Source organism: Toxoplasma gondii, chromosome XII (genome assembly GCF_000006565.2).
Source record: "Toxoplasma gondii ME49 chromosome XII, whole genome shotgun sequence".
In the NCBI taxonomy this organism is placed as follows: Eukaryota; Apicomplexa; class Conoidasida; order Eucoccidiorida; family Sarcocystidae; genus Toxoplasma; species Toxoplasma gondii.
Window position 1 is genome coordinate 1,878,133 of NC_031480.1, and position 13,443 is coordinate 1,891,575.

At 50.0% G+C, this 13,443-nt stretch overlaps 3 protein-coding genes across 3 annotated transcripts; 1 reads left to right on the forward strand and 2 right to left on the reverse strand.

Moving 5' to 3' along the window:
- Positions 1-3: 3 nt before the first annotated feature.
- On the reverse strand, positions 4-6,540 carry TGME49_217500 (HMG (high mobility group) box domain-containing protein). Its single transcript, XM_018779768.1, has 12 exons — positions 6,287-6,540; positions 5,299-5,385; positions 4,834-4,942; positions 4,320-4,388; positions 3,414-3,461; positions 3,047-3,114; positions 2,544-2,625; positions 2,003-2,041; positions 1,581-1,659; positions 1,205-1,249; positions 740-865; positions 4-570 (listed from the first exon to the last, which is right to left on the reverse strand). The coding sequence occupies exons 1-12, from the start codon at positions 6,379-6,381 to the stop codon at positions 374-376; spliced, it is 1,044 nt and encodes a 347-aa protein (XP_018634851.1). The 5' UTR covers positions 6,382-6,540; the 3' UTR covers positions 4-373.
- A 119-nt stretch (positions 6,541-6,659) lies between these two features.
- On the forward strand, positions 6,660-9,702 carry TGME49_217510 (hypothetical protein). The gene is made up of 5 exons (XM_018779769.1): positions 6,660-6,875; positions 7,536-8,087; positions 8,359-8,468; positions 8,674-8,878; positions 9,091-9,702. Exons 2-5 carry the CDS (start codon positions 7,544-7,546, stop codon positions 9,372-9,374), a joined length of 1,143 nt encoding a protein of 380 aa, XP_018634852.1. The 5' UTR covers positions 6,660-6,875; positions 7,536-7,543; the 3' UTR covers positions 9,375-9,702.
- TGME49_217520 (hypothetical protein) lies at positions 9,541-13,131 on the reverse strand. Its single transcript, XM_002371278.2, has 2 exons — positions 11,383-13,131; positions 9,541-10,629 (listed from the first exon to the last, which is right to left on the reverse strand). Exons 1-2 carry the CDS (start codon positions 11,605-11,607, stop codon positions 10,450-10,452), a joined length of 405 nt encoding a protein of 134 aa, XP_002371319.1. The 5' UTR covers positions 11,608-13,131; the 3' UTR covers positions 9,541-10,449.
- Positions 13,132-13,443: the final 312 nt, after the last annotated feature.

The window sequence follows — 13,443 nt, forward strand, 5'->3', positions numbered from 1 at the left end:
TATCCTGAAATTTGCGTTATCATAGACGAAAGCGTCCTTCCTCGGGACCCTTCACATCCCCTAAATCGGTTCACTCAAATGGCAATACATCGACCAACATTTTATCTCCTTCGCACTGCATCAACACAATTGCTCGACTCTTGGAGCAATCCACTTCACCGCAACTCATGATATATGTGGATATTTGTGCAATTGCTACGACTGTGTTCTTATAAAACAAAACTCGGCACGTGCAGCGGCAGTCGTTACTTGTTTCATCAGTATGCGGCTGGCACCATAACAGAAAACAGAAAGCGCTTGCTCTCGAATTGGGACACTATCGTTGCTGGAGACGGCCTTGAGCCACTATACTGCACTTACCAATTGAAATGGCTTAGCGCGTGCAAGAGAAGAACGAACTTATATCTGCACACTGCATACCCTTCGATCCGGATGGTTTCTTCCTGCCTTTCATGGGGACTACGCTCTTGCCAATATTGGGCCTTGTCGCCCTCGCATGCTCGAGGCGATATGCACTGTCACCGTTCAAAGTGGGTGGTTTGTTTCTTTTCTTGTTCCATGTCGGGTGATCTGCAACGTTAGAAAAGACAGCATATTCCACAAAAAGCTTTTGTTCGTCCTCACTACCGCGACAACTTGAATGAGGCGAAAAGGGAAGCACACAGCCAACGAAGACAGAGTCCCCCTCCATCTTCCATATGAACAGGGCTATTCCACTATTTCTACTACAGTAACTCACCAGAGCTCGTGCCACCAATCGTTTCAGCCGATGCCGAATTATTAAACGTATCATCAGCACGACTTGACAACTCCACATGACCGTCGTCATCGCTACTGCCGTCGGTGTCCAAAGCATACGAAACTCCTGAGTTGGCACACAGGATACTTCAAAGACGCTTTCAATCCAACTGTTCCTTGGTCCGAGTACTTTTCTAGATGTGTATTTGCACACTGCAATCGTACCAGGCACTCGGGAAAACAAATTAGAACCGTGCCATGCTCAGAAGGCCCATCCAGTCGCGTCACTCTATGGTACTGATATTTCATGCCTGAATATGTCTACCTCGTCCACACCGGCCGTGACCGCCGCATCATCTGAACCACACAAATGCCAGAACTATCAATGTTATTGGCGCCAGTGACTCAATAGTCCACCAAACGTGAGTCCATTTGCTAACCAACGACTCACTGCCAGGCTACTCACCCTGAAAAATTGACATTTCCGCCCCGCCTTGCCGAATCATTGAGACTGAGACAGTGACAGAAACGTTACAGAAAGCGCCGATGAATAGCCAAAACGGTGGCTGCTTGCTCGTCAGCGTATACACACTCAAAAACATGTTTACCAGAGCAAGCGGAACTTGAGGAACTGACTTCACTTTCTGTGAGGAACTGACTTCACTTTCTGTCCGGGGCCACGGCGAATGTACACGCACAGTGAGGCTACAGAAGGGGAACAATTCTGACATGGTAATCAAATATCTCTGAATTCAGTGAACGTAACAAAATTGCTGTCGACAGCTGAAGCATCTTCGTCACCGTGAACCGCTTGTCCTCTCCTAATTCGAAGATTAGCTTACAGACATCCTCCTGCATTAGAGTGCTGCGCCCGCTTCGGTACGAATCAGCCAAGGACGCGAAACGGCGGAGGGCCAGAACCTAACCAAATACACACAAGGGATCCATATAACATCGGCATCCAGCCCTATAGCAAATTATTCACAATATCATGAACAGCAGTTCGTGGGACGGCTGCTGCCGCTCCTCCCAGTGGGAACTGAGCACGAGAAGCTTAACGTAAAGCATGCTTTGTACGCACGGCCCGGGTGCTCAGGCAAGCATGATACCCGTCCTGTACTGCTACGTCCACAACCAGAACAGACAACAGTGTGTCGCTTCATGAGTCCTTCGCTGCCTCGAAAGTCCCGCAGGATAGGTGGAGACTCCAAGTCATTTGTCGAAATCTCTCAGTGAAGGGGCAGGCCGGTTCAACAGGGCTTACCATGGCGAGGTTCATCGTGCGGGCTGCGACAGCTGTAACCTGTGCACATATAGTCCCAATTTTGCTGCAAGCCAGCAACTAGGTTGTTTCTGATTCGGATGACAAAACAAACGCCTTCTGGATAAACATGTGCAGTCCAGGGTCAGGTTCGGTTCATTTCACGTCTCTCGATAATTACATCAGTGACCCTGTTCCTCTGACAACCTTTCCGGCATGGGCCACACGCCGTCTTGAAAGCTATGCCGCCGAGGTAGCAAGCGGCACCGACGTCAACCGGGAGCGCTTTGAATAATCTTTGTGGTCAGCGCATGCCTCGTGAGAATCTCATTTGCACCCAACTGTCTTACTGTACCAGGTGTGGCTTGCAGCCAACGTTATGCGTCACAGCTTCCACACACCTCCACCAGTAATCCATTAAGCGTGGTGATGATGAAACGTGAGGCCCAGGGAAGACTACTACCAACACGCTCTGAACTGCGATAAGACATTTGCATCGCGAACACTCGCGATAAAAGTGGAAAATGGACGCGATGTCTCTCACTCGGGCAAGCGTCGGGTCAAGTTTGACAATCTTGTTGACTCGGGCCTGTGGGAATAAGTCGCCGGCGTCCGGAAGACACCTTCTGCACGACACATTTGAAAACACAAGAATGTTTCTGCGTAGCAAAAGAGCCCTGCCCCGTGCGACTCTCGATCTCGGACACAAGGGTTCTACTGAAGTTGCTCGCCGCCAGCCTCAAACTTTGGAGCCCCGTGTGTTCAGTAGGATCTTGGAATATGCTTTTCCCCTTTTCTCCAAATCTACCGAGCATCAACATTAAGAACACATCCATGAGGGCTCACCACGCATTCATGGCAACTTCGGGAGACAACCGATTGCCAAGCTGTGAGAAAGAAAGATATACTTCAGAAGCGACACGGAGTATCACAACTGTGTGGTATCCTCCTCCGCTGACCTGCCCACTGCTTAACGGTCATTCCGATGGAGTATCCGATTCAACCAGCACGCAGGGCAACGGCTTCTAATTCTGCAGGAGGGCTCACTTGTGACCTCCAGAAACCGTCGGATGCTTCGTCTCTCTTTCTTGCGCCTCCTTGTCGTGCCATAAAGCCTGAATGCCAGTCGCATTACCGGTAGGGTATGTTCCCAAAGAAAAACATTCCTGAGACTGCCTAAAACAGCAGACAGCGTCGCTGATGCTGAAATATTTTTGCTGCAGTGTGAAATAGCAAGTATATCAGAGAGAAAAGCACCAAAACAGGCAGTATGCTGAGCGCTCGCTGATGTATAGCGCAATTTGTCTACACCAGCGAGCGAATAACGGTTAGAGTGTGGATTTCCTCGTTAAACGAGGCAGCATAAGATACAGTTCAGGCAAAATAGCTCTGATCACGTCACTAGCTTCTTCACCTCCTGTTGGTACTCCTGCTTTTTCTCTCGCGCTTCTTCATAGTAGGCCTACAAAGAAGGGTGGACACAGGCTAGCCATGCAAGTTGCGAAAGTTGAAAAACCGCTGCCATGTTTTCTCGGACGAACTGTTCTCACCCGGCTCCAAGGAGGCTGCCGCTGGCGGCGAAGACACACACATATGATTTATTTGCGCAAAAGGAGATTTGGATATGCACGCATACGTACACATTGGAACCTGGTCTGTGGAGCCGGAAACACGTCCCATTACATTCTTAGGCGAACCGATCTGCTTCAAACAGCACACCAGGCCGAGATACAGCGTTTTCCCCACCAAATTGAAATTACGTCGCCCTTCAACAGGTGGCGTTCGTGCCTAGTTAGCTTCCTCAGACACCACAGCCTGTTCCCATACCTCGCAGTACCTACTTGAATTGTTGATGGATTATCATTGGGATATTCAAAGCATCATGGCGGTGCATTTCGTGTGATCGATATTGCAGACTTTTATCCCTACTGGAGGCACGTGTGACGTCTTGCAAATTGAAGCCTTACTACACAGGCCCCGAGAGCCTTACCGATCCCCCTCATGCATCTGTTTTGTGTGGAATCATGGTAATAGTTAACCGGAAACCACGAGGCAACATACCTTATGCTAGGCATCTGCTTGTGGACAGGCATGAACATTGGTCCATCTCGATCCTCATATTCAAAGATAATTCTACATGAAAAATTTTAGAAGCACCGGACAGCCCAAGCTACGTATCTCACAAACAGCTTGTATTACGGAACACGCCCTTGATCCTTTTGAGAGATTCTAGAGATCCAAGGAACTGCCATCCACCGACAGTGTGTGTACGCTTTGTTCCTCAGACTCAAGAATCTTCCCTGTTTATCATCTTCCTCACCTCGCGCTCTGCTGATGAGATGTTTCTCCACTTCTCACTAAGAGCTTTTTGGACCTCTCCGAGAGGAATCTGGACACGAAAGCAAAGTTCAGTAGAGCGACGATTCAGACTGGCTGAAGAAAAATTTCATACCTGGAGGCACGGTGAGTCTGACATCCACTCCCATTCTTCTGTCGACCACTGACGCCATGAAATAAACCGTCGCCTGTTAAAAGACAGGCCGCCCTTTGATAGACAGTCTTAGTTCTGAAACGCAGTGAGCACGACTGAAGAATCCTTCCCCATTCGGACTCAGGAACTCAAGGTCACAGTGCGATTGCTCCCTGGAAATGACAGACACGATCTCAAGCGCCACCAGTTCCTTGGCACCGACCAACTACAGACGAAAAAACCAGAGTTATTCTATCAGTCCATGTACGAACGGTATCCTGCGGGCACACGATGGCGTTTCTCCAGCAGAGTTGTACCGGTTCTGCAATCCAGACTTTTCATCACCATTGACTCTGTGGCTTACCCGCTCCCTCCCGCTCTCATTAGCAAGCTGCTGGCGGATGGTCGCCTGCTCTTTTTTTGCGAAAAGGAAATAAGCCGACGGTGCCGCGCGAGACCTCTTGGCAGAATATCTGAGACATCCCACATATATATATATATATATATATACGAGGGGAAACGGTATCATCTGAAGCAAGGAGGGCAGTCGTTGCTGTGACGCTGGTTTTGAGTGTTAGCGTATGTTTGCAGCAACCCTGCGTATTTCGTGCAGACATTGCTTTGAGTCATGATGACGAACAAACCGCGAAAACGAATGCAGTCCTGACAACAGAAGTGCCTCTCGGCGTCTGAGCAAGAATGTGCTACGCTGCAGAAGCTCTCGCTGATCAGAGGTACTCTGTAAATTTCTACCAAAAAAGGCGAGTGAAAGGTATGCGCTACGTCTGAGTGGTGAGCATCGCTGTTCGCCAGACAGGCAAAGACTGACGTTTCCTCGGAAGCCATTGTGACTGCGTTTTGCCTTGCCTCCCGTGGTTGATTCGGGGCACTCCCCGAGACGAAATGGTCGACGCAGCTGCAAAAAGGCAAGCGACTTCCAGGTCATGCTTGGACTGCGGGGTCGGGAGCGATGGTAATGACTCCCGAAATCAATGGGGAGTTGAAAGTGAGCATGGGAAAAGAAACGCGGGTCGACGACAACTGCCTCGTCCGCCTAGTATGCCGGCCATCAGGTCCCGGCAGTCTAGAGACTGGAGGCCACAGAAAAATGGAGGCATTCACCTGAACTGACCACACAGATGGAAAACCCTTATCCGTGTATTGTCCAGTGTGGATCTAGAATGACACGGTGGTGGTGCCTCCACGTGGTGTTGCCTCTGTTCTGACCCGTTGCTGGTCCGTACCGGGTATGGAGCGACAAGACCCCCTGCACGGGCACACACCAGCGAAGTGGACGGCGGCGCTTAACTACCAACAGAAATTGGAGTTTTCAGCCTCTGTAGAATGAGTGCGCCGGTACCATAGCGCCTCAGTAATGCAGAGGTACGGACAGTTGTTAAGATTACGAACCGGTACCCTCCAGCGCGCATGAGACCGGGGAGACACGCTGAAATTTGGGAAGCAAGTACTCTCCGCCCCAAAATAACAGAAGTCGAAATGCCCAAAATGGCATTTTTTGTCCACCCCGGAAAAGCAGACAGATACAGATAGACGAAGATCGTCCACTAAAGTGCACTGCTCAGGATTTTGACCAAGCTGGAGGGTAGCCTACTTTGAAGAAGGCGGTACAATTCGCAAAGGCGCAACAGCTTCCGTGTGGTCTTTACATCTATGGTTGTGGCCGGTTTCCTACAGGCAAAAAGTAAGTAGTTGTCCAGTTAGTGCCACAAAAAGCCTATGTTAGGACGATGCTGTCTTTCAGTGAGGTATGTGAGCGGAACCTCTGTGCATGGAGTACTCTTTCTCTAGAGACATACGTTGTATCTGAGTACCGTGGCAGTGCGGTGCGGCGTGCTCCAGTATGGTACTCCTTATTCGACGTACTGCAACCTCCGCATCGATACATCCACATTCCTGCCACCTTCAGGCGGAGTTTCACCGAATGACACCCGTTTGACCTTCCCTATATGAAACCCTTCTTTAAAAGCATTTTTGGGGTCTAAATAGTCGTCCGTTGTTCTTTGCGGGCATGCCCAACAAGAAAGCTGTAGATTGAGGCAAGCCACGCGTTGCTTCTGCAGAGCTGCGTGCGGGAAGATCCCGTGCTGGAATTACCTTACCCACTCGGAGTGGCTGTGACGCTTGCGGTTAAGCTGATGGCACCGGTGGAAGGGAGTGGGGGAATGCGGTGACGTAGAACCTCCTAACTTAATCCTCTCGCCACTTCCTCCCTTTCAAGTTTTTCCTTCAAGCGAAGTGATTCCCTTCTAAAACTAGGTAATACACAGCATTTCTGTCCACGCAGAGTAATTCGGTTTCCACGCTAGGCGTGCCGTAGACGGGACCGCGTGTTCGTTGAGCCGCGGACAACGAGAGAGCGACCGCTGCCGTGTTGAAAACCTCCAGGTGAGAGACGAGACGAAAAGAGGTTCCCCCTTTTTTTTATGTATCAGAAGTGTCAAATATACAAGTATTGCGGCTCGCTAACAGCGGTGACATCGCGGCAGATAGGTTACGGCTGACATGAGAACCGATGACTGCAAGTCCGACTTGTGAGCAACAGGAGGCCGGCGCGGCTCAACCCATGCGCGTTGACAGTCGAATGGCCCTCTGTTTTTCAAGGCACACTTTTAAAGGAACGCCTAAATTCTGTGTCGTGGTCCTCGATCAGATCAGTACAGCAGCTTTCCGCTTGTTGTGTCAGCTGTGTCTTTTATCTTTCAGCGCCATGCGCTCTTGTCGTGGTGTCCAGCTTCTCCAGTTTTGCACAGCCAAAATGTCAAGCGCGGATTTAGGCACCAGAAGCGCACGAGTTTTCGTGGGCTCATCTTTGATATGCAGTCAAGATGTCATCAATTTCAGCGGATAGAAGGGCTTGTCACTGCGAATTGGAGTTCTGCAGCCGTGTTTTTGGAATGCGTTGTCTCGAGTTGGTTTCCGGTGCCCAGCTAAAGCCAACCCAATTACCACTTCACTAAGTAGTTTACCAGCAACTGAGTCTCTCCCATTTGGAAAAGTGACTTGATGTTTGTTCTTTCTGTGGTCTTTGTTCTGGACTGCACTCAGGTCTGAAAATGTCCACCTCAAACATTAATCCGCCCCGGGGTATTCTTCAGCCGAAGAGCCCCCGGGTGAGATCGACATCGCAGCAAAACGAAATTGCTGCCTCTTACTTCATGAATCCAGTAGTGAAGACCGCCAGAGTAGTTGAACCATTTTCGTTACCGAAGTACTTGTTCCCTCTCAATCGCAGCTCAGCCTCAAGTGCACGTGATACTCCGAGAAAGCACGAACTGGAGATTAACACCGTCCAGTCGATCCTGACCACGACACCCCCCCTCAGTGTTCCAGAGTCGGTGATTGACAGTGCTGCAAGTTCGCCGCGTTGTTATGCGGGATGGCCTGGAGACAGTGCACCAAGTTCGCCGCGGTCAGTTCGGTGGCAAGCGGCTGCACCTGCTCATCCAAATACTTCCGCTGGAGCTCTAGCTTGGTCGACAGAACCAGCGAAGTTGGTCGGGGTGCCTTCATACAACGCGACAAGAGCCAACACTTCGCCTTCGACCCCAGCTGCGCCGATCTCCGACAGTGTCGTATACTGCGAACCGCTGCAGACGGGTGAGTTTAACCGCTCGACTGATCACAGAGAAAAGAAGTAACACGCTGCCATAGGAGTGAATTTCATCGATGGTGGAAATCTGTGTTGCTGAAGTGCGACTCAAAGATGGCTTGTCTGTAATCGAGGCTGAGTCAGGTTACTGGCGAGGTCTGATTCGTCACATCCGCAGGCGGCTGCATTTTCAGAGGGCCGTGGAACGCTTTTAGGGTATGGAGGACTTCAGCTGATACGTAAGTCGTAGAGCACCTGCTTCGGTGTCCTGTCGATCAGCAGAACCGCAGCCGCTTTTAGACAAGTCTGGCAAGGTGTTCACATACGACGAGATCTACAAAAAAAGACAAGAATTTCTTGACCTAACGGGCGTGGCGCATCCTGAACAGGTAGGGGCTTTTTGTCTCCAGGATCAGTGATAGGATCTGGTGCAATGCTAACTGAACCTTGATCAGATCATCAGAGCAGACGGAGTCAATGTACGACCCAGGAGGTTTTTTTCGGGCAACAGCTCCTTGGAAATAACAATATTTTCTGCTCATCAATAGGCATGAGCGTCCATGTTGTGTCTCTCTGCGTATCGTGTGTGCGCAGCATGCACAACGAACGCCGGCCAAGGGCTCTTATTTAGAGCACTATCCAGTTCCGCCACCACTTGACGGGCACAATTTCAGTGGAGACGCTCTTCTGAGGAGTAGATTGAACCCATCCGACCCACTGTCCTACAGGAGGGAACAGGGCAACCCCGGTCATCCGGAAAAGTTCTACCATAACGACCTCATGCTGGACAACATCATGAGTAGGTCATACACAATCAGCCTGAGTCTATATAAAGAAGTTCTCTGCATTTGCAAAACATCGAGTTTGTCAACTATTCAAAAAGAAATAGTGCCGTGTAGCCCACCAGAAGAGTGGAAGGTTGTAGGTCAACACAGTAGTGACTGGCGTTCATAGGAATACACGCTTCACTGAGGTGTGTCGGTTGTTTATTTGCCTGGTCGGTGTATGCAGTTCCAGGGAAAATGGGAGAAATCTGCCCGGGTACCGTTTCCTCGTATGTGGACGTGCCGAATTTCGGACGCATGCAAGGCCTCTTTGCAAAACAAGCGGATGGCACGGTGTATCCGTTGATCACGTTACCGAAAATGACACCCCACGATATCTTCAAAACTCTCGACAGGATGAAGGCCCAGCGTCGAAACGCGCGCCGCAGAAACCCCTTGCAGGCTCTCTTCTGCTGCCAGATAGCGGAGACAGAAGAAGAAGAGTACCAGTACAAGTATCGGTTGTTGTAAATGCGTTCATCCAGCTATTATGCAGGTACCAGGTCAACAAGAATTTCGTTTATGCCCTACTCAGGAAGCAAACCTTAAAGGAGATTGTTGTGGTATTTGTACAGTTTTTACAAAACGTGTTGGGAAAAAAATCTTCAGTGGAACGCCAGCAGCAAGACCAAGATTGATGAAGCGTGCTAAGGCGACCAGGTTCCATATTATTTTTTCCTTGAAAGGTGGTGGCGCCTGTTTATCTAAACTCATCTTCAGGTACATCGACAAGAGTTCAGATGGAGCGGCGGGGATTGAGTACTGGTCAGAGATGGTTTGGGGGATCGGCTGTCGTCTTTAGTGATGTGGATTAGCGAGCGACGGTGGTCGGTTTCGGTACCTCCTGGTGAAAAGTGGATAGGTGCTACCGATGAAGCGCATCTGTCTCAGTTTTTTCTTGGCGTTTTTTTTTCTCAAAGAAACAGCTCAGGAGCCACAAACGCTTTTTTTGAGATTAGTACATGTATGGTGGCCCTTCTTTTCGGTAGGGAAGGCCTTTGGCACTCACGCTAGCAGGCCTGCGACCCGTGTTACCCCCGCCAAGTCTCCCGGCAGCAACTGACTGCAGGGAATTCAATTACATTGGATGTTAAGGGGGTGTCTGCGCTGACGGATGCTGATGCGGGCTACACTAACAGGACAGGTGAGATGTAGATCCACATAAGTATCAAGCACGTGCTATAGAGAGGCAAAATAAATTTTGATACAACCCAGTTCGCTCCAATACAGCAGATGTAGTGTGTTCAAAAATGAGCACAACATGGTCAGTCCAGCCTCTATACGAAGAATGACACCTAGAAAGTGGCATTCGTCGAAGCTCATCCCCCTGGTAAGGTCCTAGCTGTGTGCTTGAAATGCAACTTAAAGACACATCCAGCTTCGAATGGAAACGTGCATTACCCCGTCTAACTGCGTTCAGTCGTTTTACTTCACCCATGTTTGAAACAAATACTGCACCATTATAATACTTGCTCCCTTGACTCATCTTTCGTTGCAACGCGCACACACGCCGGAGTAGCGGTTGGTCACTGCCGTGGAAAGCATGTCAGCACAAAACCGCTTTTTTCAAGAAGTGAAACACGAAGACCGTTATGGTCTTGGTTGTCATGGGCTCGATGCAAGAACAGCCCTTGCACATTTCTCCAGTCTGCTTGAGCATGGCTTGATGAAGACTGTTTCCTCCAGAGGACTGACTGTACTCAGCGTCGAAAACGTCCGTAACGGTCTGTGGGTAAGAGCCGAATAACACATATAATGCAGACCAAACTGCTTCATTCTGTATGCAGAAAACCGGTGAGTAATGTTTTCCTCCTCCTGGAGGACACCAAAAAAGAGAGCGCCGTTTTACACACCTGCATCAGCAACAGCTCTTCAGTCACCAGCACTTCGGAGCAAGCCGCTTTTCCGCAGCTCCACAAAAGCCAAACGGATAATCTCAATGTTCAGGTGTAAGCTTTAGAATGTGCGGCTTGAAATCTGTCAAGATCGTATACCATTTCTGCCCCGCGCTCGTTTCGTTGGTCTTGGCCAGCAAGCGCAACAATCTCGGCGGAAAGTTTGTCCGTATGCCATACCATTGCACATGTGAACCGCTCAGTCCGTCCGCAGGAACGTGATGGTGTTCTATAGACAGCTTATGATGTTGTGACGTCTCCCCTGAATGCGTAGATGAGCTATTTTCTTCATCATTCTTCGCATCGACGCCCGAGTTCGACTCCCCATCTTCTACGGAGTCGCTGTTCTCCCCATTGTGGTTCTTCTCGTCTCCGATGTGTTTGTCAGAGCCGCTTTCGGAAGAGACGGCGAGTTGAGTAAAGGCCCCTAGATCCATGTTGACGCTGAAGGGGACAGCGGTACCCTTTTGCCCACCCGCCAGGTGTGCTGTCAGGTCGCCATAAGTCCCGCCCCAGCTACCAGCAGCTGATCTCCGAAACAACTCTTCCGCATTGCGGGCACCCCACAATTTGAAAACACGTACCTTCGGTAACCCGGAACTCTTTATATCTCCATCATCTCCCACTTCCTGTGAAGCGGTGAACACTTTAGGTGACTTGCTCGAATTGCGTACACCGGATTGGCCAGCAAGGTTTCGTAGAGAGACGCCTGTAACGATGACGACCTTCGCAAAGAGATATCCATCTGGCCTTCGGTTCACCGTCAAACTCAGAAGGAAGGTCAGTAAAAGTGACTGTACCTTCATCATGCAGATGGGAGTAGTAGGATCTGAGAGCCAATCCCCATGACCAGGGAAGCCGGTAAGAAGCTCCAAACGAGGAGAGACGTCTTCGCCGAACGCACTTCTCTTTCGGTACAGAAAAGAAAGACACGGTACAATTTCGTGAGGAGGGTTTCTCTGGCGAAGCACATGCCCTAGATTCGACGCACGACACCCGCCATGCTTTTAAACGACTGGAATGGGCGCTTGCTCAGCCGTCGGAAAGCCATCGCGGCCCCACCACAAGACAGGGGATAACTGCGGATACGATATTTTCAGCGGCCACCTTTAAAAAGCATTGAAAAGCTCGAGGTAAAATACACAGTGACTTGCCCCAGCAATTAATTCGATAATGTTGACCTGAAACAAAACGGGAAAGAGTGATTTCTGCAATGCCACTGCGTCTGACGAAGACACCGCAAGGTCATGTGCCATCCTCAACCCGCACCGTGGCTGTCTCTCCATCCGGGAAGACTGTCGCTCTTGTAGGCGGTTACTCCGAGCATCAGCTGTGGCTTGTTGATTCAATTTCAGTACCCACTGGTTTCAAGAAATAATATCGCTGGTACGATTGAGTGGAGGTCTCGCGTTGTTCACTTTTCGGGGGGTTACTCGCGTAGCGAGCGAATAAAGAAACCAACGCGCATCGTAATACCAGCTGTCGTCAGTGGCAGTTTCGACCAAACAGCAGGAACATACTACAGGGAGAAATTCTAAAGTTGCAGGGGCGAACTACCCGTTAGACACTGTGGCTTGCAGCCAGTATACGTAGCTCTTGTTACCCATATACACCATTTTCCTGTCTAGAGAAAACCGCTGAAGACCGGATAGGCTCCGCAACGCATACAGATCCTCCCGTGGTGAACAAGCCCTAATTGTTTCGCTGAAGTCGTACTGTTTTATCTCGTCCGCCAGATTTAGTTCGACGGACGTCCGGTTCGCAATGGCTGCGCTTTCATGTCTTCAGGTCCACAACCGGAGGAAGCAGTAAACCAGCTTTTCTATGTCTCCTCGTTTCACCGTGTGCAGCCAGCTACTAGCAGAACATCCAAGCGTTTGGCCCCCTGCACGTGATTCTCGGTCTTTGCCATTAGAAGTCCGAGACCAGCCGGCAATTCTTGCCAGCTCTAATACCGTCGTTTGGATGTTGCGGTAGCGTTTTTTCTGACCCGTGCCTTGCCCCTCTTTCCCGATTCTTTTCCACGGAAGGCCGTTATCCGATGGTAGCGGAGTACCCAGCAGTTTTCTTTGTGTTCGTGTGTTCCTCCTTCTGATAGTTCACAATTTTCTCTCACTGATTCGCGCTCCGTATTTGTTTCGGTATGAGAGCCAATTCCGGACCCTGCTTCCATCGGCCCAGGCTGTTTAGCTAGCCTGTAGTTGCAGTTTCGATGTCCCCACTGCTGCGCTGACAAGTCAAAATGGCCAGTCTCGTGAGTCAACTGGATAGTAGACAAATATCTTACTGACAGAACTCCCGTTATTTATACCCCCTTGATGATGATGGCATGCACCTTCGAAAGGCTTACGCAGCTGTTTTTCAGTGCTTGGAATGTATCAATTACTGCGGTGTGGCCTTTGCGAGCGCATGATCCCCGGATAGCGGTTTCCTTTGCTGATATGATCAGCACCATCGTTCTGGGAGTATCAAACTAGAACTTGGATCGGGTAAAAATGCTTTCTTTCAAGCCATCACCGTACGGGATACAGAGGTGTTCCACCGTTGCCGAGGCGGACTCTCCGGCTGTCAAGTGGGGCAAATATCCCAATACCCGTTTGCATGTGGCGTGGCTAAATGATCGTCGTGACACTCAATCGTTCCCC

Excerpts from the sequence above, each read along its gene's own strand:
- TGME49_217500 (XM_018779768.1), bottom strand. The coding sequence starts at position 6,381 with ATGTGGATGTATCGATGCGGAGGTTGCAGTACGTCGAATAAGGAGTAC. Across the intron at positions 4,943-5,298 it reads ACAATGGCTTCCGAGGAAAC|ATATTCTGCCAAGAGGTCTC; the intron begins GTCAGTCTTTGC and ends GGGATGTCTCAG. Across the intron at positions 2,626-3,046 it reads ACGGTTTCTGGAGGTCACAA|AAGGTGTCTTCCGGACGCCG; the intron begins GTGAGCCCTCCT and ends TGTGTCGTGCAG.
- TGME49_217510 (XM_018779769.1), top strand. The coding sequence starts at position 7,544 with ATGTCCACCTCAAACATTAATCCGCCCCGGGGTATTCTTCAGCCGAAG. Across the intron at positions 8,469-8,673 it reads GCGTGGCGCATCCTGAACAG|CATGCACAACGAACGCCGGC; the intron begins GTAGGGGCTTTT and ends GTGTGTGCGCAG. Across the intron at positions 8,879-9,090 it reads CATGCTGGACAACATCATGA|TTCCAGGGAAAATGGGAGAA; the intron begins GTAGGTCATACA and ends CGGTGTATGCAG.
- TGME49_217520 (XM_002371278.2), bottom strand. The coding sequence starts at position 11,607 with ATGATGAAGGTACAGTCACTTTTACTGACCTTCCTTCTGAGTTTGACG. Across the intron at positions 10,630-11,382 it reads AGAGTTCCGGGTTACCGAAG|ACCGTTACGGACGTTTTCGA; the intron begins GTACGTGTTTTC and ends TCTTACCCACAG.